Source organism: Pinus tabuliformis, chromosome 7 (genome assembly GCF_031772625.1).
Source record: "Pinus tabuliformis cultivar Carrire ecotype Pingquan chromosome 7, CPIR1, whole genome shotgun sequence".
Taxonomy (NCBI): domain Eukaryota; kingdom Viridiplantae; phylum Streptophyta; class Pinopsida; order Pinales; family Pinaceae; genus Pinus; species Pinus tabuliformis.
The window spans coordinates 2,044,824,135-2,044,848,375 of NC_142293.1; the positions used below are offsets into that span (position 1 = coordinate 2,044,824,135).

A 24,241-nucleotide genomic window follows, 5' to 3' on the forward strand; every position below is an offset into this window, starting at 1 on the left:
AATCTGGTATAGAACACAACAAACTGATGCACTTATCTTCATCTAGAATTTTAATATCAACAAATGCTAACTGACTTACCACAGTATTAAATGCGTTCAGATGCTCTGTCACCAAGTCTCCATCTTTCATCCTCAGGTTATACAGCTTTTTCCGTAGGAACAGTTTATTCACCAGAGACTTAGATTGGTACAAAGTCCCTAACTTGTCCCACAAAGCCTTCGTCGTAGCTTCCCCTGATACATTCAGCAATACTAAATCTGAGACACACAATTGTATTGTGCTCTTTGCCTTCCGATCCAATTTCTTCCATTCTTCATCGATGACTCCCATTGGTTTAGTACCTGGATCTACCGCGATCCACTGATCTTTATCCACCAACAGATCCTCCATCTTGAGTTTCCACAACTCAAAACTCTGACCATTGAACTTCTCGATCTCTATCTTTCCGTTGCTCGCCATCTTCTTTCACCACCAGAATCGATCTCGCAGATCTCCCACTGAACAGGGTCTACCACAGGCCCGAGCAAAACCCCTCAGCAACAAAGGCGTCCCCTTGAAGCCAAACCAGCTCTGATACCAAATGTAGGGTTTAACGCCGTACAGAAATTACCTGCATACGAATTCTAAATCACCGAAAAATAAATAATGCGAGAGCATAACACATAAAACACATATACACAGAGATTTCCCCGGATCCCAAAACCGGGACTACCAGCTTGATTTTTCATTATATTCCTTTCAATGTTACAATACATATTTATACATGCCGAAGCATCCAATACCATGGACCGAAAACCATTGCGTCCAAAACCATGGACCGAAAACCATAGGTAGGTTCGCCCAACCTAATATAGGGTCCAAAAAAAAAAATTCCCGGGGCACTGCCCCGGACCCCGTAGAGGGGGGCTACCCACCCCCCTCAAACCCCCCGGACAGAGGGGGCTGCCGCTATGCAATCGGCGCAATGAAGGGGGGGCTCCGCCCCCCCTCTAACCCCCCGGTTCACTACGTGGGTTAGTCGTGGAAAGATTATAACACAACCCAACAAGAAGGAGAACAGAAGGAAAACATGGTTGCTGATCTGAATAGTAATTGACAGATGTTGCTGATATCAGTTATTAGTGACTTTCATAAGTCTTGCTCTAGATATTTCGTCTCTATGTCATGTATATCGTTTATTGTCAAGGTCATGTAACGGCCTATTTTGGTTTCCCCACTATGCCTGGGATGAATGATGTAATGTACTTGGTTTTCATATGTAAATTTCTAGATGATCCCCACTTGGTTGGCCGATGGATGTATGTATAGAGTCTTTTGGTGATAGGAAGGTCTTTTATGATGTATAAGTCATGGTTCTTCTTGAAGAACATCTTTTTACAGATCTTGCCTACAGTCAGGGGGAGCATGGTCAGCACAGCAGAGCAGGGATTTCAGCATGTACTCAGGGGGAGCACAACCCTAATGGCACAGGTTTGGCACTATGGCACAGGTGTTGTTCTTGATGGAAACTCTCTCTGGTGACAGATCTCAGTTCAGCCTCTCAGAATGAAAGAAAAATATATATACGCAGGTTCACCATGACGTATACGCGTATACACGCGGGTTAGTCGTTCATAAGTTGCATATACGTATATACGCACTTTCATGCAAGGAAAAGCGCGTACATGTGGGAGAACTTATTTTTGGTTCGTGGTATTTAGTCCTTGGGTATTTGAACCTATGGTTTTAGGCCATGGTATCTCATCAGAAGTGTTGATCCCAAGTATTGGGTCCATGGTATTGTTTTGTTATGGTTTTGGACCATGGTATTGTGAAAGGCCTAAGACTATAAAAGAGGAAGGAGATCAGTTGGAAAAAGAGCATCTGAATTAATGAATATCTGATAAAGTGCTAGATCTGGAATATTGGTGATTGGATTATGGTGCAGAACTGGATCTGAATGAAGGAGGAACCTGAGCACAAGGAGAAGGATAAGTTCTATTGATGGGTCAAAATCTTAAGGCTTGAATAATAGTATCTTTGTATAATTTTGATATGTTATATGTGGCGCATGCTTGATCTATAAATTTGGTAATCTGGGTCAACTAATGTCTAAATGTGTGAAAGAGTGAATTATCCTTTATAGATCTATACGCAAGTTCAGTGAAGCGAAGGCACGTATACACGCTGGTTCTGTGAGTAAAAACAGCGTATACGCAGGTTGGTCCAAACACAAAAGCGTATGCACGCAGGTTTTTGGTTATTGAAGTAGCATACATCTCTTAAATTGTGTTCTATATGCTTCTGTTTATTGCTGCAGTGTTCTGGGTTCAGAATTTGGTGTGTGGTTACTGTTACTGTGTTCTGGGTACAACTATCAGAGAAGTTTCTATTTGATTCAGTGTTAATTAGTGAAAAGAAGATTGTTTGATACAGAAATTCTTGATGATTGATTGATGTTCATGGATCCAGTCTGAAAATTTATGAAACGTGGTCCCTGGAAGCAAAGAGAAGGTTGTAGCCTTCTGCAGGTAGCAGCCTGTGTACTAGTATCCAAGCTAGTACAAGAACTAAGGGGGTTGTAGCTCCCTTCCAGGAGAAGCCGGAGAACGAGAGAGGGTTGTAGCTCTCTGCAAGTAGCAACCTACGTACTGGTAAAGGACTGCACCAGTACAGAAACATTGTAAAAAGAAGTTTCTAATTAAAAGAAGATAGAGACAAATTGCAGCATGTGGTTTTCTCCCACATTGGGTTTCCACCTTATATCTTGTGTTCTTGTGTGTGATTGTCTTCTGCTCTATTTCATTGTTTCTGGTTACTGTTTATTTGATTTTGACACACAGATTAATGATCAACATCTGTGAGATAAATTAAATTATAAGTCTGCATGGTATACGCTTGTTTCCTTATATGTAGTTGCGTATATACGCGGTTTTCTCTAACTAAAGTAGCGTATATGATCTGGGTGTGAAAAAGAAAATAATTGACTTCATAACACTGATTCACCTCCCCCCCTCTCAGTATTATTTCCAACATTAAAGACTATGTCAAATGAGATGGTAGAAGTTAAAAAACAAGTAGCCGAGACCTCTACTAAGAAGCCATTTAGAAACTTTAAGAAACCAGAATCAAAACCACCTAATGCTATATCTAATGCAGAATCAGATCCTGAGAACGATGAAGAGGAAGATACAGTCTTATCATCTGACGAAACTGAGGAAGAAGAAGTTGTAGAATGTCATGGTATGTGGGACTTCATTTTGCCCAATTCAGATACTAAAAATGAACAGGAAGCTTTTCCAGAAAGTACCAGGAGTAAAGGAACCACTGAACTTGTTCAACCAACTCAAAATAAGAAGAATATGGGTCCTACTACTAAATAAAGGGTTCGCACAAAGAAGTCTATAGCAATACCTACTCAAAATCAGCCATCATCTTCCAATCCACCCTCATCATCTAAGACATTAGTAGTTGCCGACTCTATGGATTACAACATCATTGAAGACATGAAGAAAACTAGAGCAAATATCTCTATATTTGAGCTTAGCAATCTCAAACATCAACAGAAATTGTTGCTCAAAGAATTAAATGCAGTACCTTCTTCTCCTCTTCCAAATGTTGTACTGTCCAAGGCAGCTAATGGAACAGGTAAGCCACCATCCGATAGAGTAGAAGCTACTAATGTTGTTCTAATCAGAGATAGATCTAATTCCCATACTCCTCATTTTCTCTTGACCTACGAGATTTATAATAGAAATCTGCATAACTGCTTGATAGACTCAGGGGCTTCATCGAATATAATGCCAGCTTCGGTTTGTTCTAAACTAAATATAGAACCCCAAAAGTCTGCAGTGCATATTGTCCAGTTGGATAGAACTAAGGTCCAAGTATTGGGAGAAATCAATTCAGTTACCATTAGGTTATCAGCTGATCCAAGAGTAGTTCAGAGAATTGATATATTAATTGTTGATATTCCTGAGTTTTATGGTTTGATTCTAAGTAGAGATTGGTCTGAGAAACTTCATGGTTACATTTCTACCGATTGGTCTCACATGTGGCTTCCCTACAAAGGGAAGCCAAATCAGATCAAGATTGATTGGGAGAAGCATATGACTCATACTGTAATAGAATTTGAGCAACAAAACTAGCCCATAGCATTCAACAATAACATCCTTGGTAACTACTCATCTGAATCATTCTTTGGTAATTTTAGTGCTCAATCATCACCATTCTCAATTAATAGTTTCACATCTCAAATAGAAAAAATTTCCCATACAGATACATCAAGGTGTGTTAATATTGCTGAGGAAATTGTAAATAAAATTGTAGATAAACCTATATTTTGGTCTTTATATTTTGACAGGTCAAAATCTAATGACGTTGCAGGAGCAGGATGTATTTTAGTTAGTCCTGAAGGAGAAAAACTATGTTATCCTGTAGACTAGAATTTGAGTGTACAAATAATACTGCTAAATATGAAGCATTGATTCAAGGACTTTATAAAGCAATAGGCCTTAAGGTGCAATATCTGAAAGTGTTCAGTGACTCTGAAATTGTTATTAAGCAAGTCAGGAATACTATACATTGCCTTTCTAGTCACCTTAAACATTATCAATCCTTGGTACAAGACCTTGTATCTCACTTTCTAGCATTTAATATTTCTCCCATTCCTAGATCTCAGAATGCAGCAGCAGATTTACTAACCAATGTTGCTTCTAAGCTCCTTCCATCTGAGGATTACAGTCCTGATAGATTTTCAGTAGAATTAATTTTTAGACCATCGATTCCTGATAATGTCACTAACTAGCAAGTATTCAATCATGACGATGACATTTTAAATTTCTTAATTTCTGATAAGTCCTACGATGACCAAATTATTGATGAAAGTGAGCATGATCTTCAAATGAAGCAAAAACTTGAGGAGAATTCTATACCTAAAGTAGTGGTCAAGCTTGAAGATCTTTATGACATCAAAGATAGGTTTAAATAGGTTACTAATTCAAAACTTCAAAGTTCTACTTTAAGATTTGAATTAATAAATCTTGGCACTGAGGCCAAACCACAAAATATCAATCTGGGATTAGGACTTACTTCAGAAGAAAGATTTGCATTTATCAGACTATTGAATAGATATAAAAATGTCTTTGCTTGGAATTATGATGACTTGAAAACATATGATACTTATATCATACAACATACAATTCCATTGATATCTAAAGAGAAACTAGTATAGCAGAAATTAGGAAAATTCATCCGAACCTAGAAAATCAGATTAAAGTAGAGTTAAACAAACTCTTGAAGGCTAAGATAATTTTTCTTGTTAGACATTCAAAGTGGGTTTCTAACTTAGTGCCTGTTAGGAAGAAGAATGGTGACATTAGAATTTGTATTGATTTCAGAAATCTTAATAAGGCTAGTAAAAAAGATAACTTCCCACTACCAACAATGGAGCAAACTCTTCATTCAGTAGTTGGTTCTGAATTAATTTCTTTCTTACATGGTTTTTCTGGGTATAACCAAATATTGGTACACCCCAATGACAGACTCAAGACTACTTTCAGGACTAAGTGGGGAACATATGCCTACCAAAAAATGCCTTTCGGATTGATTAATGTTGGGGCTACATTCCAAAGAGCAATGGATATAGCATTCAAAGGTTTAATTAATAAGTCAGTTGTTGTCTATTTAGATGACATTACTGTCTTCTCTAAGAAAAGAGCAAATCATTTACATGATTTGAAACAAATCTTTGAACACTATAAAAGGTATGGGATTTCATTGAATCCTAAGAAGTCATTTTTTGCTCTTGACCAAGGTAAACTCTTGGGGTTCATTGTCTCAAAAGATGGTATTTATATTGATCTAGATAGAATCAAAGAGATTTATGATATTCCACTTCCACATAATAAAAAATCAATGCAATCGTTTTTAGGTCAAATAAATTTTGTAAAAAGATTTGTTCCAGATTTTTCACAGATTGTTTTACCATTACAAACCATGATCAAGAAAAACTCAGTGTTTAAATGGGGGCATAAAGAAAAGGAAGCTTTTGATTCAATCAAACAAGCAATCATAAATGCTCCTACATTAAACACTCCCAATTTTTCCAATCATTTCATTTTATACACTTTGGCATCCGATACTTCATATGCAGTTGTGTTAACACAAATCAATGATCAAAACATGGAAGCACCCATATCATTTTTTAGTTCAAATATTCAAGGTGTTGAGCTTAATTACTCCGATGTGGAAAAGCAAGCCTTTGCTGTGTTCAAATCCATTAAACACTTTAGACCCTTTCTCTTAAAGACTCATACAAAAGTAATAGTCCCTTTTTCAGCAGTAAGACAATTACTAGTCCAAAGGGAATTGGGAGAGAAGAGGGAAAACTGGGTCACGACATTACAAGAATATGATTTGGACATTAAACCAGCAAAGATTGTCAAAGGCCAAGGTTTTTGCAGGTTGTTAGCAGGAGCTTCTAACATTCAGGAACATGAAGGTTCCAACAATATTGAAGAGATCAATGAGATAAGTACCATCAATCCTGAATCCCAATATGCAGATTTGATATTTTATTTGAAAAATGGATATGCTCCTTCTAATATTTCCTATAAAAATAAACGTGCCATAAAACTGAAAGCTAAAACTTTGAGATTATTGATGATGTGTTATTTAGAAGGAATTATGATTCGGTTTTGTTAAGATGCCTTGAAAAAACTGAGGCACAAAAGGTCTTGCAGGAATTACATGATGGTCCAGCAGGAGGAAATTTTGGAGGTGATACAATAGCTCACAAAATTATACATGCTAGTTATTATTGGCCCATGTTGTTCAAGGATTCCCATGAATATCTAAGGAAATGCAGAATGTGTCAGACTACCAGTGGAAGACAAAGGAAGCCGGCATTTCCTTTGCAACCAGTCAACATCGAACAACCTTTTGAACAATGGAGACTGGATATTATCGGAGAAATTATTCCACATTCATCCAAACAGCACAGATATATCCTTACAGCCACAGATTACTTCACAAAGTGGGTAGAAGCAATTCCTTTAAAGGTAGCCAATTCTGAAGCAATTATTAACTTCATAGATCAGTTAATCATCACCAGGTTTGGAGTACCTAATGCTCTCATTTTCGATAATGCATCTTATTTCTATGGAAATACCATACTTGAATTTGCTATTAAAAGAGGGTTTAAATTGAAATACTCTGCAAACTATTACCCTCAGGGTAATGGTTTAGCATAATCGACCAATAAAAATCTTATCAAAATCATTAAGAGAATTACTGATCAAAATCAAAAGAATTGGCACAGCTCTTTAGTATTTGCACTATGGGTAGATCGCATAACACAGAAGGCCTCAATAGGCACTTCTCCATTCAATTTAGTGTATGGAAAGGAAGTTGTCATACCAGCCAACTTAGCACTCCCATCACTAGCCTTAGTGCAATTTATTGAAGAAAATCCCTCATCTTCTATTCAATTAAGACATAATCAAATCCTTAAATTAGAAGAAGAAAGGGAAAAAGCCAGAATTACACATGAAAAGCATCAACAGGTTGTTAAGTCCTCTTTTGATACAACTTCCACCGGCTCAAAATTTTTACAGATTGGTGATCTTGTTTTGAAATGGGACAAAGCCCACGAAGATAAAGGTAAACACACTAAATTTCAGAAAATGTGGCTAGGACCGTTTCAAATCATCGAGAAGATAGTCCCATCAACATTTATATTGCAAGATCTATCAGGAAAGAGAGATTCTCTTCCTGTCAATGGGCTTATCTTGAAAAAAAATTACTTAAGAAGGTAACCCCTTCTTATTTGTAAATATTCAACTTTGTGTGAATTTGTGTGGATCTGCAGTTTTGTTTGTTTGCTATAAAATAAGGTTGGAAATAGCCTTTTATTGTTCTTTACTGATTTGAAATTTGCTTAAAGAAAATAGTATTACTATTTACTTTTGATAGATGAAAACCTTAAAGGAAAAGAAGAAAGAACAAGGGAATAAGATAATAGCTAAACTCGAATGGTTGTGGAAATGAAGTCTCACCGAACCGGATATCTTGGGTTCAAATCTTGTGCTATCCTCGTGATTGGGGTGAGAAGTTAGACATGAAGATGTAGTCCTACCAAGCTTACAAAAAAAAAACAACAACAACAACAATAACAATAACAATATTTTTTTATTTTTTTTTTTTTTTTTTTTATTGGAATCGCGGAGCTGGAGATCGCGGGAGCGGAGACTGAAGACCTTCTGCGTGCAGCTGCAGCACCGCCGCCTCGGCCTGGGCCGCGAGGCCTGCCTTCCGGGCCCTGGCTTCAGCCATGGCCCAACCAGATCCTTCCCTTGGGGATGCGGAGAAAGCTTTTTCTGACCTGGTAAAGTCTCTGCCCCCTGCCCGACCGAAACCAGCAACTTCAAAATTTGTTAAGAAGTTGGATATTCTCCAAGAAGTCCAGCTGCCTCCATCTCTTCCTCGAATGGCAGCTCTATCATTAGCAGAAAAAGGGCTCATAGGGCAGTTTACAGGCTTATGGCCTTCACCAAAGATAATCCAGCGATGGGTGGAAAGGAATTGGTCCGATAAAATACAAGGAAAGATCTCGATTCGCTTCTGTGGCAAAGGCTACTATACCTTTCATTTTGAAACCAAGGCAGATAAGGATTTGATATTCAGGAACGGGCCCTATTTTATGGACTCTCGAGGGCTATATCTGAACAAGTGGACCCCTGATTTCGACCCTGAGCTAGACATCCCTAATGCGGTTCCGGTATGGGTCCGTCTTCCCCATCTGCCACTGCATTGTTGGGGAGACGAATCGGTCAAAGCAATTGGGAATGCAGTAGGTAAATACATTGACAGAAGCGAGCCCAAAGATAACATGCAAGCCTGTGCAAGGATCTGCGTAGAAGTGGACCTCGGAAAAGGACTGCCAGAAGCCATCAAGCTGAAGGTGGATGACTGGAGCTACATACAGCAGCTGGACTACGAGCAAATACCCTTTAAATGCAAGGTATGTCACGAATACGGTCATTTTGCTAATAGATGCACTAAAGTAACCAATCTGGAATCTGAAGACCAAGGAGGACAATGGGAAACTGTGAAAAAAAAGAAAGCAGCACCCCTGTCTAAACAAGAACCATCCTCTGAACATCCGGGCTCTTCCTCCCTCCGCCCCACCTCTCCCCCTCTCAATCCTCCAGGACCTTCCCAAGAACCCTCTTTCCCCTCATCCTCCAACCCTTTCCTTATTTTATCCTCTGATGATCCTCAACCTGACCAGCCCTCTCTGGAACTGTCCGATCCTCCCTTGATTACCTCGATCCTCTCTCAGCCTTTCTCTGACCCTCCCCCTCCCAGAACTACCAGAAGTTCTTCAAAAGACATTGGCGCCTCCAGTGACCTCCACAAGAAGCCGGGACCAGGAAGAAAGTCAGCCAAACAGCATCGGGAAGAAAGCACGCAAAAGGATATTGCCCTAGGGATCCAAACCCCTATGGACTCCTTCATTACAGGATCCCAAGAAAAAGAAACAGCAGGAAAAGACCATGAGAGGCGAGCACCTCCTCGCTCGAATGCCTCATGATGAAGCTTTTATCTTGGAACAGTAGGGGTATGGGGCACCCCTCCAAATCAGCTGCCCTACGAGATCTTCTCCAAATAGAAAGACCTGAAATTGTTCTGATACAAGAAACCAAACAAAGTCAAAGCGAAATGCAGAAAATTGTAGATGCCCAAAAAAACTTTTCAGGGGCCAGTAGCAACTCCAGAGGAGCTTCTGGAGGAATCACAACCATGTGGAATAATCAACACTGGGACTGTAAGTCTTCCGTCCTCAATCAAAACTGGTTAAGGACTAATCTTAGTAACAAAGAAGAGAGCCGTGACCTCATCATTTACAATGTCTATATCCCCAATCACTATCGAGAAAAGGAACAGTGCTGGAAGGATCTGAAAGAAGATATAGATAACGAGCAGAACACAAATGTCATACTAGCTGGAGACTTCAACTTAGTCCTTCATGCGAATGAGAAAAGAGGGGGCAATTTCACCTCCGACCCCTTCAGAAGTCAGATGGAAGTGATAATGTCCGAACATGAACTGATGGATATTATCCCAAAAAATAGAAAATACACCTGGAATAACAGAAGGTTGGGGCCAGGCAATATCATGGAACGATTGGACAGAATTCTGGTTAATGTCTCTCTCCTTTCCTCCTTTGCTGCTGGTCACACAAAAATTCTCAGTGCCACAGCTTCAGACCACTTTCCCATCCTCTTAACGTTGGACTCCCATTCTCAATTGGGACCAATTCCGTTCAAGTATAATCCTTTGTGGAGAGACAACGCTGAGGCTGAAGCTATCATAGAAGCAACCTGGAAGCACCATGTAGAAGGCTCTCCAAGCCATATTTGGGAAACAAAAATCAGAAATACAAGAAAAGCTCTCAAGGACTGGGCAAAAGTCAGCTATCAAGAGCCTGAAAAAATTAGGAAAAAAATACAGCAGGACTTGGAGGAAATCCAAAAACAAATAGAAGATCAAGGATTCACCCACCAGCTGAAAAGCAAAGAATGGGAAGCTCAAGGGCAGCTAATGCACACCAAGAGAGCGGAAGAAATCAAGTGGAGAATTAAATCAAGACAGCTATGGCTGAAAGAAGGTGACAAAAACACGGCTTACTTCCACAAGCAAGCCACTATCAGAAAAATAAGAAACAATGTAAATACTATAATGGACAGTCAAGGCAGCCAACATAACGACCAAGAATCCATCAAAATAGCTGCCTCCCTTCACTACAAAAGCCTCCTCACGGAAAATCAAGAAGAAGCTGACTATTCTGCGCTTTTACAGCATCTACCGAAAAGCATCTCTTCAGAGGTGAATGACAGCCTAAATCGAGAAATAACAGAGGAGGAAATCAGAAAAGCTATCTGGACCCTGCAACCGGACAAGTCTCCAGGTCCAGATGGGTTCCCAATCAATTTTTACAGGGATCATTGGCATTTGATTAAAAAAGACCTTGCAAAGATGTTGAGGGGAATTCAAAGAAAAGGGAAAATGGGGGGCTTCACAAATTCAACATTCCTCGCCCTCATTCCCAAGGAAAATCGTCCCACTTCCTTCTCCAGGTTTCGACCAATTTCATTGTGTAACTCCTCTTACAAGATTTTCACAAAAATTATAGCTTCTAGACTCCAACCCCTTCTTCCTTCCCTTATATCTGAAAATCAAGGGGGCTTCATGTCAAATAGGCAAATTCATGACACCATCACCTTGGTCCAAGAAGCCATTCATTCCAGCACATCAAGGCAAGAGAAAGGTTTTGTTCTCAAGCTCGATTTAGCCAATGCCTTTGACCGAGTAAGACACTCCTTCTTGTTTGCTGTCTTGAGGAAAATGGGATTCAATTCTGCCTTCATTAGCACCATTGCCGCTTGTATCTCAGGTCCCTGGATTTCGCCTCTCATAAATGGGCGCCCTTGCGATGCCTTTCAATCCTCAAGAGGGTTAAGGCAAGGCTGCCCTCTTTCCCCTTATCTTTTTATACTTATGGCTGAATCATTCAGCAGTACTCTAGATCATAACAGAAGAGTTGGCCTCATCTCTGGCATCAAATTCGGGAACGGAGTCAAGAACATCAACCACTCCCAATTTGCTGATGACACTCTGCTCATTGGAGGAGCTTCCACTACTATTGCAAGGCGCTTCAAGATTCTTCTCGATCAATTTATGGAGTACTCAGGGGGAGAGATCAACTTTCAAAAAAGTTGCATCTATGGATGGAATATCTCCAATCAAACTGCTCACAGCATAGCTAACATCTTTGGAGTTGCCTACAAAGCAAACTGGGATCACTTCACCTACCTTGGGATGCCGGTCACCCTGGGATCTTTAAAAGCCGCTACCTGGAATGAAATAATAGACAAAGTCAAAAGGAAGATCCAACAATGGGGAACTCAATGGCTTAATCCAGCAGGCAGAATAATTCTGCTCAAATCAGGTATATCCTCCTTACCTCTATATCGATTTACTCTTTACCAAGCTCCTGCCACATTTCATCATAAGCTGGAAACCGCCCTCCGAAATTTCTTATGGCAAGGAGGGAAAAAAGAAAAAAATAGATTCAATTTGGTCAGTTGGAAAAGTGTAATTCAATCACAGGACAGAGGTGGTCTAGGAATTAGAGCACCTAAAATCCTAAATTTGGCATTTGGGATCAAAATGGCTTGGAGATTAATTAATGAGCCAAAAGCATGGTGGAAACAGGTCATAGAAAGCAAATACCTTACCGGCAAAAGGCAAAGACTTCTTGAAATAGACATTCCCAACAGAGATTCCACCAAAATTTGGCATCTCTGCAAGAAAGCAATTCCCATCCTCAATCAAAACACCTCAAAGATCCCTGGGGGAGGGGACAGTATCAACTATGCTACAGACAAGATAATGGGTCTGCAACCTCTAAATACAATAGAAGAAGCTATCCCTTCCATTCTCCATCTCAATAGTAAAGGCATTCAGAGGCTTGATCAAATATCAAATTGGGATGCAGATACAGGAGCCTGGATTAGTTGGGAATTTCCAGTCATCCCTTCAAATCTAGAACCAAACTTCAAAATCCTCCAAAAAAACCTTCAGAATAGAGCACCCATTAAAAAAGGAGCAGCAGACGGATTTCGATGGGATCCCACGGGTTCAAGCTACACCATCAAGTCTGGCTATCAATATATCTGTAATAGCACCTATCAGATTCCCATTTGGAATCAATGGAGAACAATCTGGAAATCCGAGGCCATTCCCAAAGTTAAGTTTTTCACATGGCTGCTGTTAAAAGGCAAAGTCCTCACATCTGAAAACTTAAGAAAGAGAGGGATCAATGGTCCTTCAATATGCCCCAACTGCTGCTCAGCAGAGGAAACCATCCATCATTTGTTCCTTGACTGTCCCTTCGCGAAGAGATGCTGGATCAACTTGTCCAACTTGGGCAATATAAAATGGCAATCCCAACATAGCATTTCAGAGGCAATTCATGAATGGAGAAGGAACTGCCCATGGAAAGACAAGAGGAGCAAGATTGTCAAAAGAATTTGGGCTATCATACCTCATAACCTTCTATGGAAAATTTGGCTCACAAGAAATAAAAAGATCTTCCAAAACAAAGAGAGTAATGTCCGAATGACATGCAACAAAGCTCACATCTTGGCGCAAGAGACAATTGCAGCAAAATATACAGGAAAAATCAAAGCAGCAGATTACTCAGTGGAAGAGAGATCAGTTATCAGGCACATTCTAGGCCGACCAGGCCATCAGCAGGATACTCAGAGAACTGACAGACAGCAGCATGAACAAATTAGGGAGTGGGAAATTAGACTCCCAATCCAGGATTATAAGATGTGGATTCAGAGCAATAATTGTCCAACTCTATACTTCGATGGTGCATCAAAGTCCAACCCAGGACCAGCAGGAGCGGGAGGAGTAATATTAAATGAGTTAGGGGATGAAATCTGCAGTTATGAATGGAGCTTGGGAAAAAAAACAAACAATAATGCAGAGGCTTTAGCCCTTTATCAAGGTCTGTTGCAATTAAAAAATATGGGTATCAGAAAGGCACTAGTTTTTGGAGACTCTTCAATTATTATTCGCCTCATGAATTACAATCAGCGATCTCCTAACAGCAACCTCCAGCAACACATTGAGCGAATTAAACTCCTCCTTAAACATTTTGAAAACATCAAACTCTATCACATTCTTCGCACGCTAAACATGGAAGCTGATAAGCATGCGAATAACGCAGTGGGAAAGCAGGAAGGTGCGCTAAGGCACAACAATAGAGACACTTTCCAAATCCTGCCATGACTCAGGAAAATCCTGACACCGCCCAGATTCGCAGGTTCATCAAGTGTGCGAAGGGCATGGTCTCTACAGCAGCAGGACAAATTGCAGAGAGCATAATACGCATAAGCAGTCAAATCCGAGCTTCGATCGAGAGAATTACCTGCCATCAAAGGAAAACAAATCAATACAGTGCCGGCCTGAAGATCGAAAATACAGCAAATGGAGATTGCATAAAATATTTTGTAAAATATCTCACCAGTTCTGAGAGTCCGGATCCAGCTAGGCACTCTATCTATTGTTGGATCCAACCTATAAATATGGGCAGTAGCAAGCCAAGATTTGTCAATCAAGGTCATGCGACAGAGCAGCTACATCGGCTTGAAGCAAGCGCTCTTATTCAGAATCTCAGGAGAAACCATACTCTGGTATTGTTTCATTCTGTTTTGTTTAAATTCATTTTAACTTCTGTTGCGGTGCTTTTCAGGAAGGCCCAAGTTAGTCTCTGCAGGGTTCTCTGGAAAGCTCAAGTCCGTCTCTGCAGGGCGGCTCGTTTAGCTGCTCCTCCATCCTCTCACTCTTCGCTCTCCTCTCATCGCCTCTGCCCGCCGCTTTCAGCATCCTCCTCTCGCCTCTTCAACGAGCTCTCCCCTGCTCCCTCCTCCCTCCTTTTCACCGCTCTCACCTCTGATATTCCCCTCTGCCCCATCTGCCTCTCTACCCATAGACCTCTGGTTCTTTTTGGCTCGCGCATTTATCCCCCGCCCAACCTCCCTTCTATCCTTGTTGCTCAGGAAGCGGGAAGCACTGTCTTCTCTGACAGCGTCTCCAAATTCTGTCTCCAAGTCAGAACTTTCAATAACGTTCTAACCTCTCCCGCCCTCTGGACCTTTTTTCTTTATCGTATCTTCCTCCCTTCAATGGCGCGCAGTGAGGATTGTTTACACTGTGCTGATCTTCAAGCTGAGCTAGAAGAAATAAGGACTCAGCAGTCATTGTTAGAGGAAAAGCAGGGTCTTCTAGATGCAAGATTAGAAGAGCACGATAGGCGTCTTGACGAGCACAGTAGGAGACTTTTTGAACAGGACCGCATCAACACTAAAAAGTACAAAGCAGAAATCCAGCTTTTCATGCATAGGGTGTCCTCCCTCCAAGAGCAATTCGAGCAGCTCACAAACCGATGCGGCCATGTCGAGGAATCGCTTTCCACTCTAAAATTCTGGCTGGAAAAGAACACCATCGCCACCAGCTCCTCCAGTGTCAATCATGGAGCCAAAGATGATAAACCAGAAGAATCAACAGCAAGACACATCCAACACATCATGATTGACTGAATGAAATTCAAATGTATTTTTTTGTTATTTTCCTTTATTAGAATCTATACTAGTGCTATCTTTAACAGTAGGAAAAAAAGTAATTTAAGGACCAAGGGGGCAGCCACATTTTGTAAACCCCTTGCTCCCTCTCAGTCTGCGCAATCTATGTACCAGAGGATTCTACATCCTTGTTTTTTTCCAGAATATAATATATAGCAACCGACCATTTCAAAAAAAAAAAAAGATAATAGCTAAACTCTGAAAAACCTTTTTATTTTTGTAAAATCTTTTCAAATCTAAAAAATATTGTAAATCATTCCAAGTTGTTAGAGCCCGAATGAGGTTATCTATAAGAAGAAAAACCCTATCCAAACTTAGCATCTTCAACTCTTACATTGTCATCCATATTCTCTTAAGGAGTAAATCATTCACCCCATCCACAAAGATTGTGATTTTTCATAGTGTAATTCTAAAATATGTTTGATATAAAAGATAAGGGGTCTCATTACGAGCCTACTTACCATGATCATAGGGAACTAATTAAACTGACATTACCAATACTGCATATCAAAATAGGGTAATGGCTTATAATTATAAGACAAGGGGTCTCATCACAAGCCAACTTGTTCAGTTCAATTACAACCAGTGAATGGCATTGTCAATAGTTGGCCACCAAACCAGGACAATGGCTTTTTATCTTTTAAAAATAAAAATAAAGAAAATATGTGGAAACATATCTTTTTGGATTTACTCTTAGAAATTATACTCTAAAATGGATGGGACAATGAATGATTGAATGGTTAAAAGGTAACCCTGTCGAGACTATAAATGTTTGCTGGCAGCAGAGGCTCTACCTATGACAACGGAGTCATTATATAAGCTAAGTCGGAGAAATCTTCTTGTTTTATCTTTGTCAACCAATCAAGGCTTAAATAAACTTAGAATGTTTTATTTTTCAAGATGAGAAAGAGATTGCAGAAACATTTTCTATTATTCAGAGTTCCTGATTATCAAGTTGTCCTTAGATTTTCTCTATACTCAACGATTTTCAAATAAAGAAAGTTAGAATATTGCATTATTTTCTCAGAGATAATTGTTTCTTCCAGTGAATCGCCAATTGTTGTGTTGTACAACAACCCCCCATTTCTAAATTTTTACCCAAAAACTTTAATTAGAAATGGGTCCCTTTAAAAAACTTAGTGAAATTTGTGATTTAATAAACCCTCATGCCTGGCATTAAGCATATCATACATGAAAAACCTTTATCAAAAGGCTCAATGTAATTGAACCATTATATGAAACCTTTTGAATAAAATATAAAGTATTCCTTTGAATAATCATCATAAATATCTCTCCATTGCGATAAAGCGATCAAAGATCGCGTATCGCAATGATAAAGGGATTCACATAAAAGGTCCTCATCAAAACCTCCGATCCGATAAACGTAATCACAATCGGCAGTCAAAGGTATCATATGACAAAGAGCCAAAGCACTAGCCGATTCCCCGATTGCGATTCATAAATAAGGCGCGCATTTCAAAGATAAATCGTTAAGAGATATGGTTTGCATGCATAAGTCTTTTAAAATAATAAATTAAACCAGTTCGCTTAAAAGCATACCCCCGCCTTATTATAATTTTACTTTATCGCAATCGGAGTTATCGGGGCTTTCACACTAAACTTTACCAATTGAATTCCCCGATTGCGATTATATAAAGAAAAGGACCAAGCGATCAACTTCGTTAAAAAGTACTATTTGTGAATATGAATTTAAAAGCCATGAACCCAAACTATTCACTAAACATACCCTGCCTTATTATATTCTCCTTTATCACAATCAGAGCTATTAGTCTGAAACGCTGAAGTCCTACCCAGTGAATCTCCCGATTGCGATTTGCGATTTATCGTTGATCGCTAATCAGGGAAATCCAAAGACACGCTTGAAAGAATCATTAAGCATATGGCCGATGCGACGGGTAATTATGACATTTATTTTCTATGATTGGCGGCTATGACAATTATTAATTTCACAGTTAAGGGTGAATCCTTCGAGGATTTCACCCGTGGTAATTCTTAATTACATCCGGTTTATCATATGTGAATTGCCTTAACTCTTTTCATTTTCGTATTAGCTTTCAACGGCAATATCTCTCTGTTACGTTTTCAATTGTTTGTGCAAAATTGCTCTGAACTCATGAATCCAGAAAAGATGGGAAAGAAATCAAAGAAAGCCAAGGCCCTTGCCGCAGTTAAAGAACCAAAGCTTAATAAGAAGGGATTGATATTGGATATGATGTGCCTCAGGCTAGGAAACACAAGCTGGGAGAGTATCTATAATTTAATAGAAGCAGAAGAGCCTAAAGAACTGGAAGAGGAAGCTACAGTTGATTCCAAAAACAAATCAGAAGGAACTTTAAAAGAGTTGGCATGTTCATACCTACACAAAATAGCAGCGCGAGCCAAAGTTTTGCCATATACTAATGTGGTTAGATGGGTTGTTGAAAAAATTCCAACCACAGACCAAACATTTTCCACAGTCGATGGAAAAATATTCGGGTCATTCAAACCAGAGGATCTCAGGCAAATGTATCATCTACCTCAACAGGAAAGCGATACAACAAGGTATTTCTGGAAGCATTCGCAAAAGAAAATGACATGGAGTTAGACCCGATCAGACACTAGAGGCATTTCCCAAATAAACATAAGCATGAGTCATCGGGTATGTATTCTATTGATTCATTAGCCTCTCCTTATTGCTATGTTGGCGCTATGATGTGTAGACTGTGGGGAGTCCACGATTCTGCTAAGTTCTCTATAGACATGGTCCCATTAATGGAAGCTGCAATTCATGGTTATGTTATGGATTGGGAAAATATTCTCTCTGATAGAATAGCCACCAAGATACTGGAATATAGAAGAAAGAGGTTTGCAACTACCCGAGTCATTCCTCCTTTTTACTACAGTGCCTATATTCTCGACATCATTTGTTTTAATTCTGAATACCCCGTTCTCAGATGGAAATGGACTTCCCAGGATCCCAATCCTATCCATATCTATCACAAAGAGCTATGGAAGGCCCATTATAAGAATCATTTGTATAGAATTTGTAATGGTTTTGTTCTGCCTATATATTATTCTATATTCAATAAGCCTCCCCCTAGGATATCTGAGGAAGCAGCAATTGACCTAACAGCAATAGGAAGTTGGTTTGGAGAAGAGAAATTCACCTATGTAAGGATTTTTGGCAACCTCATTGATCCTCATGTTCTTCCTCTGTATGTTCCCGATAAATTATTGGCCCAGGAATTAGCATATCAGATAATAGTTGCGGGAATGTCAAAGACCCTTAGGGATTCCAAGAAACACATGTGGCCTACATTTCCCCTTCAGTGTGGTGTTTTTACCTTGCATGATTATAAACATGCAGAGAAAGAGGCTGAGAAAATTCAGATGTTAAATCTCGCAACTATTCTAAGGAGGTAGTATGACCCTAAACAGGTTGCCTATAATGTTACTTCTCAGGCTAAAATCATCAGATTTGATCATGAAGAAGATATATTTGATGACTTTTTTTCTTTAACGGAACTATTTTTCCAAGTTAAATGATTGGTTGTGGCTAAATTGGGAACATAAGGATTAGAAAAATTCAATAGGCTCAAGGCCCAGAGATTGGAAACCTTGCCTTTGGATTTGTTAGCTACAACCTCAAGTGAGCAAGATATTGCTAAGAATACTCCTGAAGTGAAAAAAGTTCCTGAAAAGGAGAAGACACCAGAACAGGAGCAGAGGAAAGAAACAGGTAGCGGACCCCTTGATTCGTACATCTATTTTGACCCTAAACTAATCAAGGAATGGCAACAATTTGATTCTATCATCAGTAATACTGAGAATATCCAAGGATTCACTACACCAGAGGTGTCCATGGCACAAAAATCAGTAGTCAACATAGTTCCGATTGAAGGAACAAGCGGCCCACCCAAGATTCATAAGGACATAGAAATAATTCTTGAACATCCCTCTGATGAGATTGTTTTGCATGTAGAATAAATACCACCACTAGATATCTTCTACAGCCCTAAGCATAAGGTTGTAGTCAAAAGGCAAAGGAAAAAGAGGAAAATTGATCACTCTCCTCTTTTGACTCCTCAAATGGAAATGATGAATGTGGTATGGAGGGAGGAAGTAAATCCTTCCAAAGATCTAACCAAACTTTCTCAGTATGTCGAAGCATATACAACAGCAACAATGGATAAGGCATCAGAGGTCAGTAACTTATTGAAAGAAAAGGACCAAGCGATCAGTCTGCTAGAGGCACAGTCACAGGGGAAAAAACAGAAGATAGAACAACTGGAACAGCAGTTAGCAGCACAGAAACAGCTTAATAAGCAGTTGAATGACCAATTGGTCAAAGAAAAGCAAAGAATTGATGAGCAAGCTATTCATAAGTAGCAGGAATTGTCTCAAGCATTGAGCAAGTTACAGCTATTAAATGAACAGATGAGTAAATCAAAAGAAGAGCAAATCACTCAAATGACAGTTCAGATGGAGTGATTCAAGGAATATCCTCAAGTAGGAGAATTTAGAACTGAGGCCCTAGAAATTACCAGGGCATTGTCTCGACAGTTGAACCTACTATGTTACAATATTTCATTGGCAGTTCCTCTATGCGATATCACAGCATCCATGATTGAAAAATCAGTGGATGCGAGACTAGAGTTGGAAAAAAGCGGATGAGAAATTAACAAATTTTCTGTCTTGGCAAGATTCGAAAGAGGGAAAAACTGCTAATCTCCCACAAATCCAGGAATCGCATAAAGAAATTATGTTTACTGAATGGGAGTCTCAGCTAATGAAGGGTAAGAGAGAAACATCCAGATGCAGATTAGAAACAATTAACCTGGTTGAATTAATCAACAACAGTCTATATTTATCAAATTTAGTAACGTAATGTTCTCCAGGCAAACTCCCACAATAAAATCATTAGAACAGCAGTGGAAATAGGAGCGTGAGCAAAGGGAAAAGCTGATCACAAGCATTCACAGCTTAACATGGGAAACCTTTTGGTTCTTCCTTATGAAACCACATAGTCAGCGAACAGCGATGAAATGTCTCACTGATGTAATTAGCCACATGATTTCCGAGCTTACCGATGCCACATACACAGCTTAGTTACACTCATATATCATCCGCCAGAAGTCGATCTGATGCTTGCCATTTGTCAGCTCCAATCACAAGGAGATCAGCCAATTCAATGAATCCCTTCAACCGACTGCAACACTCCTATTTCAAGATGATTTCCACATTTTTGTGATTTGGTTATACCAACACATAACATATTTCTTTCATAGTTTGTTATTTTTGTAGTATTTATATACCTTTCATGTTTTTAGAAAGGGTCCTCAATTTTTTGTATTAAGACTTGAATTGGAAGTTGCACTACTGTGTTTCCGATATATTTATTTTTATAAAAGACTAGACCAGAATTCTAAGTTTTGATACAGAAGGCTTTTATGTGATATGCACTTTTGCTTCCTATGAAAGTTTTCTCAAATTAAAAGACAAAATTTGAATGTGATTCACATCAGAGGAGATCCAAATGCATACAGTACTACTATCTATGTTTTTGCTTTATGTTTTTGTGTGAATTAAGCATTTATTAAAACTTTGCTATTATTGATGTGTATATGTTTCTACAACAATTCTTTAACCTTTCACTATTGAATGTTTCTGGAATTGTCATCTTTCATATATATATGTCAGTGATATATTATGGTTAGTGCGATAACGTTTTAATTATTACTTTGTTCAATTACTTGAACAAAGTAATTATCATATGAATTCATATTTTTATTTATGGGTATGTCATCTTCATGTTTACTTGTCAATAAGAACAATCAAGAATCGTGCTAAAGAGAAAGAATTCAAGGGAGAGATTAGTTATCTTTGTATATTTTTGTACTTTAGAATAGAGCACTTACCATTCCCGTTATATACTACCAACCAATATTAGAAAATTATATATTACGGAGCAATGGAACACATAAAATATTGCAGAAATATAAACATAGAAAACGCATAAAACAAGAGAGACACAGATATATGTGGTTCACCCAGTTTGGGCTACGTCCACCCCGAACAGCCAGTCCTTCCTTTCTATTATCCAGAAAAATGAAGAGACACAACCTACAGCAAATCCGTTGTAATATCCTCTGTTTTCTCTCACAGTCTCACCTCTCTCTGTTTCTCACTCAGAGAATACACATATATATATCACAGCCTCAAATACAATGCCCTCATACAAAGAGAGGGGTTGCCTTCTAGGGAAAAAAACCCTAAACTAAACATAAGTTCTACAGTCAGATCATCCGCCTAATGAACAGCCCAGATTGACTAGAAATTACTATACTTTTACAAGGCAATTTTACATCTATTTTTGGCTTCGGGGGCACTGCCCCCGGACCCCCCCACGTGGAGGGGTGTACAAACTTCCTGGGATATACATCCAGTTGAAACAAAAGACCTCTGAACAATCATGCTCCACACACAACAATCTCCCACTTGGAGAATGATTGTCGCAACTCCACCGCTGCTTCATTTACCGGACAATGACTCCTCTTTGGACCTGGCTATTTCTCATCTTCATCATCATCCTTGAAGACCAATTGAACTGAGCATGTTCTCAGTTTCTCCCTAGTTACAACTTTTGTTAGCATGTTTGCAGGATTCTGGCCAGTGTGTATCTTTTCCAGCTTCAACTCTCCATCTTCCGACACTGATCGTATGAAATGGTACTTGAGCTGTATGTGTTTAGTCCTGGAATGAAATGCTGAGTTCTTTGCAAGATGAATGGCACTTTGGCTATCACTGTACAATGTGCCCATATCATGCTCCTTACCCAGTTCACCCATAAACCTTTGTAGCGAAATCATTTCTTTACTAGCCTCTGTAGCAGCAACATATTCTGCTTTTGTTGTTGAAAGCGCAACAACACTTTGGATTTTTGAAACCCAACTAACAGCTGTTCCACCAACAGTAAATACATATCCTATAGTGTTCCTCCTGTTATCTCTGTCACCTGCCATATCTGCATCAACATATCCATGTAGAGAAATGTTTGAACCACCAAAGCATAATGCTTGATTTGTGGTACCTTTCAAATATCTGAGAATCCATTTCACTGCTATCCAATGTTCCTTTCCTAGACTGTTCATGTACCTGCTTACAACTCCCACTACATGTGCAATATCAGGCCTTGTGCAGACCATTGCATACATTTAGCTTCCAACTGTTGATGCATATGGAACTTTAGACATATATTCCATGTCTTCTTGGGTCTTTGGGCACATTTCCTTACTAAGTTTGAAATGGCTAGCAAAAGGTGTACTAACTGGTTTTGCATTGTGCATATTAAATATTTTCAACACCTTTTGTATGTACTCATTCTGAGACAATGTTAATTTGCGATTTTTCCTGTCTCTAGTGATTCTCATACCAAGGATTTGTTTTGCAGCTCCCAAATCCTTCATTGCATATGAATTTGCCAATTTTCTTTTGAGCACATTTATTTCCCGCATGTTAGACCCATGCAACAAGCATGTCATCTACATATAATAACAATATAATATAGCTGCCATCATTTTGATTTTTCAGATAAAAACAATGATCAGAGTGACATCCAGTATAACCTTGTTCAGACATAAACTTGTCAAATTTTAGATACCACTACCTTGGAGCCTGTTTTAAGCCATATAAGCTCTTCTTAAACCTGCACACTAGTTTCTCCTTCCCTTTCACCTCATATCCTTGTGGTTGCTGCATATATATCTCTTCCTCCAAATCCCCACGGAGAAAAGTTGTCTTTACATCTAACTGCTCAAGATGCAAATCTTCAACTGCCACTAGACTTAAAATAGTTCTGATTGAAGTCATTTTAACAACATGAGAAAATATTTCATCAAAATCAATACCTTTCTTCTGTGCAAACCCCTTCACCACAAGTCTGGCTTTGTACCTCTGTTTTCCTCCATCTTCTTCCTTCAGCCTGTAAACCCATTTATTCTTCAATGTAGTTTTTCCTGCAGGCAACCTGACTAAGTCCCGAGTTTGGTTATGCATTAAGGAGTCCATCTCTTCTTTCATGGCTACCTCCCACTTCTTCCTGCTTTCAACCTGCATTGCTTCTTCATAACATTCGGGTTCACCAGAATCAGTCAACAATAAATAATATAATGAAGGAGAGTATCGTTCAGGGGATCTACTTATCCTGGTAGATCTTCTAACACCACTTTTAGGTGTTTAGGGTGCCTGTTGTTGTTGTGGTGGTTGTTGTTGTTGTGGTTGTTGATTATTATTATTTTCAGGCACCTTTACTTTTTCAGTGATTTCATCAAGAACTACATATTCGTTGTTTTCTTTTTCTTGCTTCTTTTCCTGCAACTGATTCTTATACAAGATCTTTTCATTGAATATTACATCTCTACTCCTAATGATTTTGTGATTTTCGTAATCATATAAGCGATAAGAAAAATCATTAACACCATATCCAATAAAGGTACATTTCTTTGACTTTGCCTCAAGCTTTGTTCTATCTTCTTTATTAATATGGACAAACGCCTCACAACCAAAAGGCTTTAAAAACGAGTAGTTTACCTTTTTACCTGTCCATGCTTCCTCTGGAACACCACCATCCAAGGAACTTGAAGGCCCTCTATTTATTAGATAAACAGCAGTATCTACAGCATCTGCCCAAAACTGTAAAGGCAATCATGCATGCAATCTCATGCACCTTGCACGCTCCATGATTGTTCTATTCATCCTTTCAGACACACCATTTTCTTGTGGTGTTCTTGGAACTGTCTTCTCTCTGCGAATTCCATGCTCTGAACAGTACCTATCAAACTCTTTGCTGCAATATTCACCTCCATTGTCTGATCTAAGACACTTCAATTTCTTTCTTGTCTCAATCTCAACCAAAGCTTTCCATTTCTTGAAAGTATCAAATACATCAGATTTATTCTTAATACAATAAATCCAAGTTTTTCTAGTTGCATCATCAATAAAGGTAACACAATAACGAGAGCCACCGAGAGATGATACCTGAGCA

General features: G+C 39.1%; 1 protein-coding gene across 1 annotated transcript; it reads left to right on the forward strand.

Annotated features, from left to right (window-relative positions):
* Positions 1-9,703: 9,703 nt before the first annotated feature.
* On the forward strand, positions 9,704-13,846 carry LOC149256724 (uncharacterized). The gene is made up of 2 exons (XM_089455437.1): positions 9,704-10,952; positions 11,439-13,846. The coding sequence occupies exons 1-2, from the start codon at positions 9,704-9,706 to the stop codon at positions 13,844-13,846; spliced, it is 3,657 nt and encodes a 1,218-aa protein (XP_089311563.1).
* Positions 13,847-24,241: the final 10,395 nt, after the last annotated feature.

What these genes read in the sequence shown, in the direction of transcription:
- LOC149256724 (XM_089455437.1), top strand. Translation starts at nt 9,704, where the DNA reads ATGCAGAAAATTGTAGATGCCCAAAAAAACTTTTCAGGGGCCAGTAGC. An exon ending in GCAACCGGACAAGTCTCCAG is followed by an intron (nt 10,953 to 11,438) that starts GTCCAGATGGGT and finishes CTTGTATCTCAG; the next exon opens with GTCCCTGGATTTCGCCTCTC.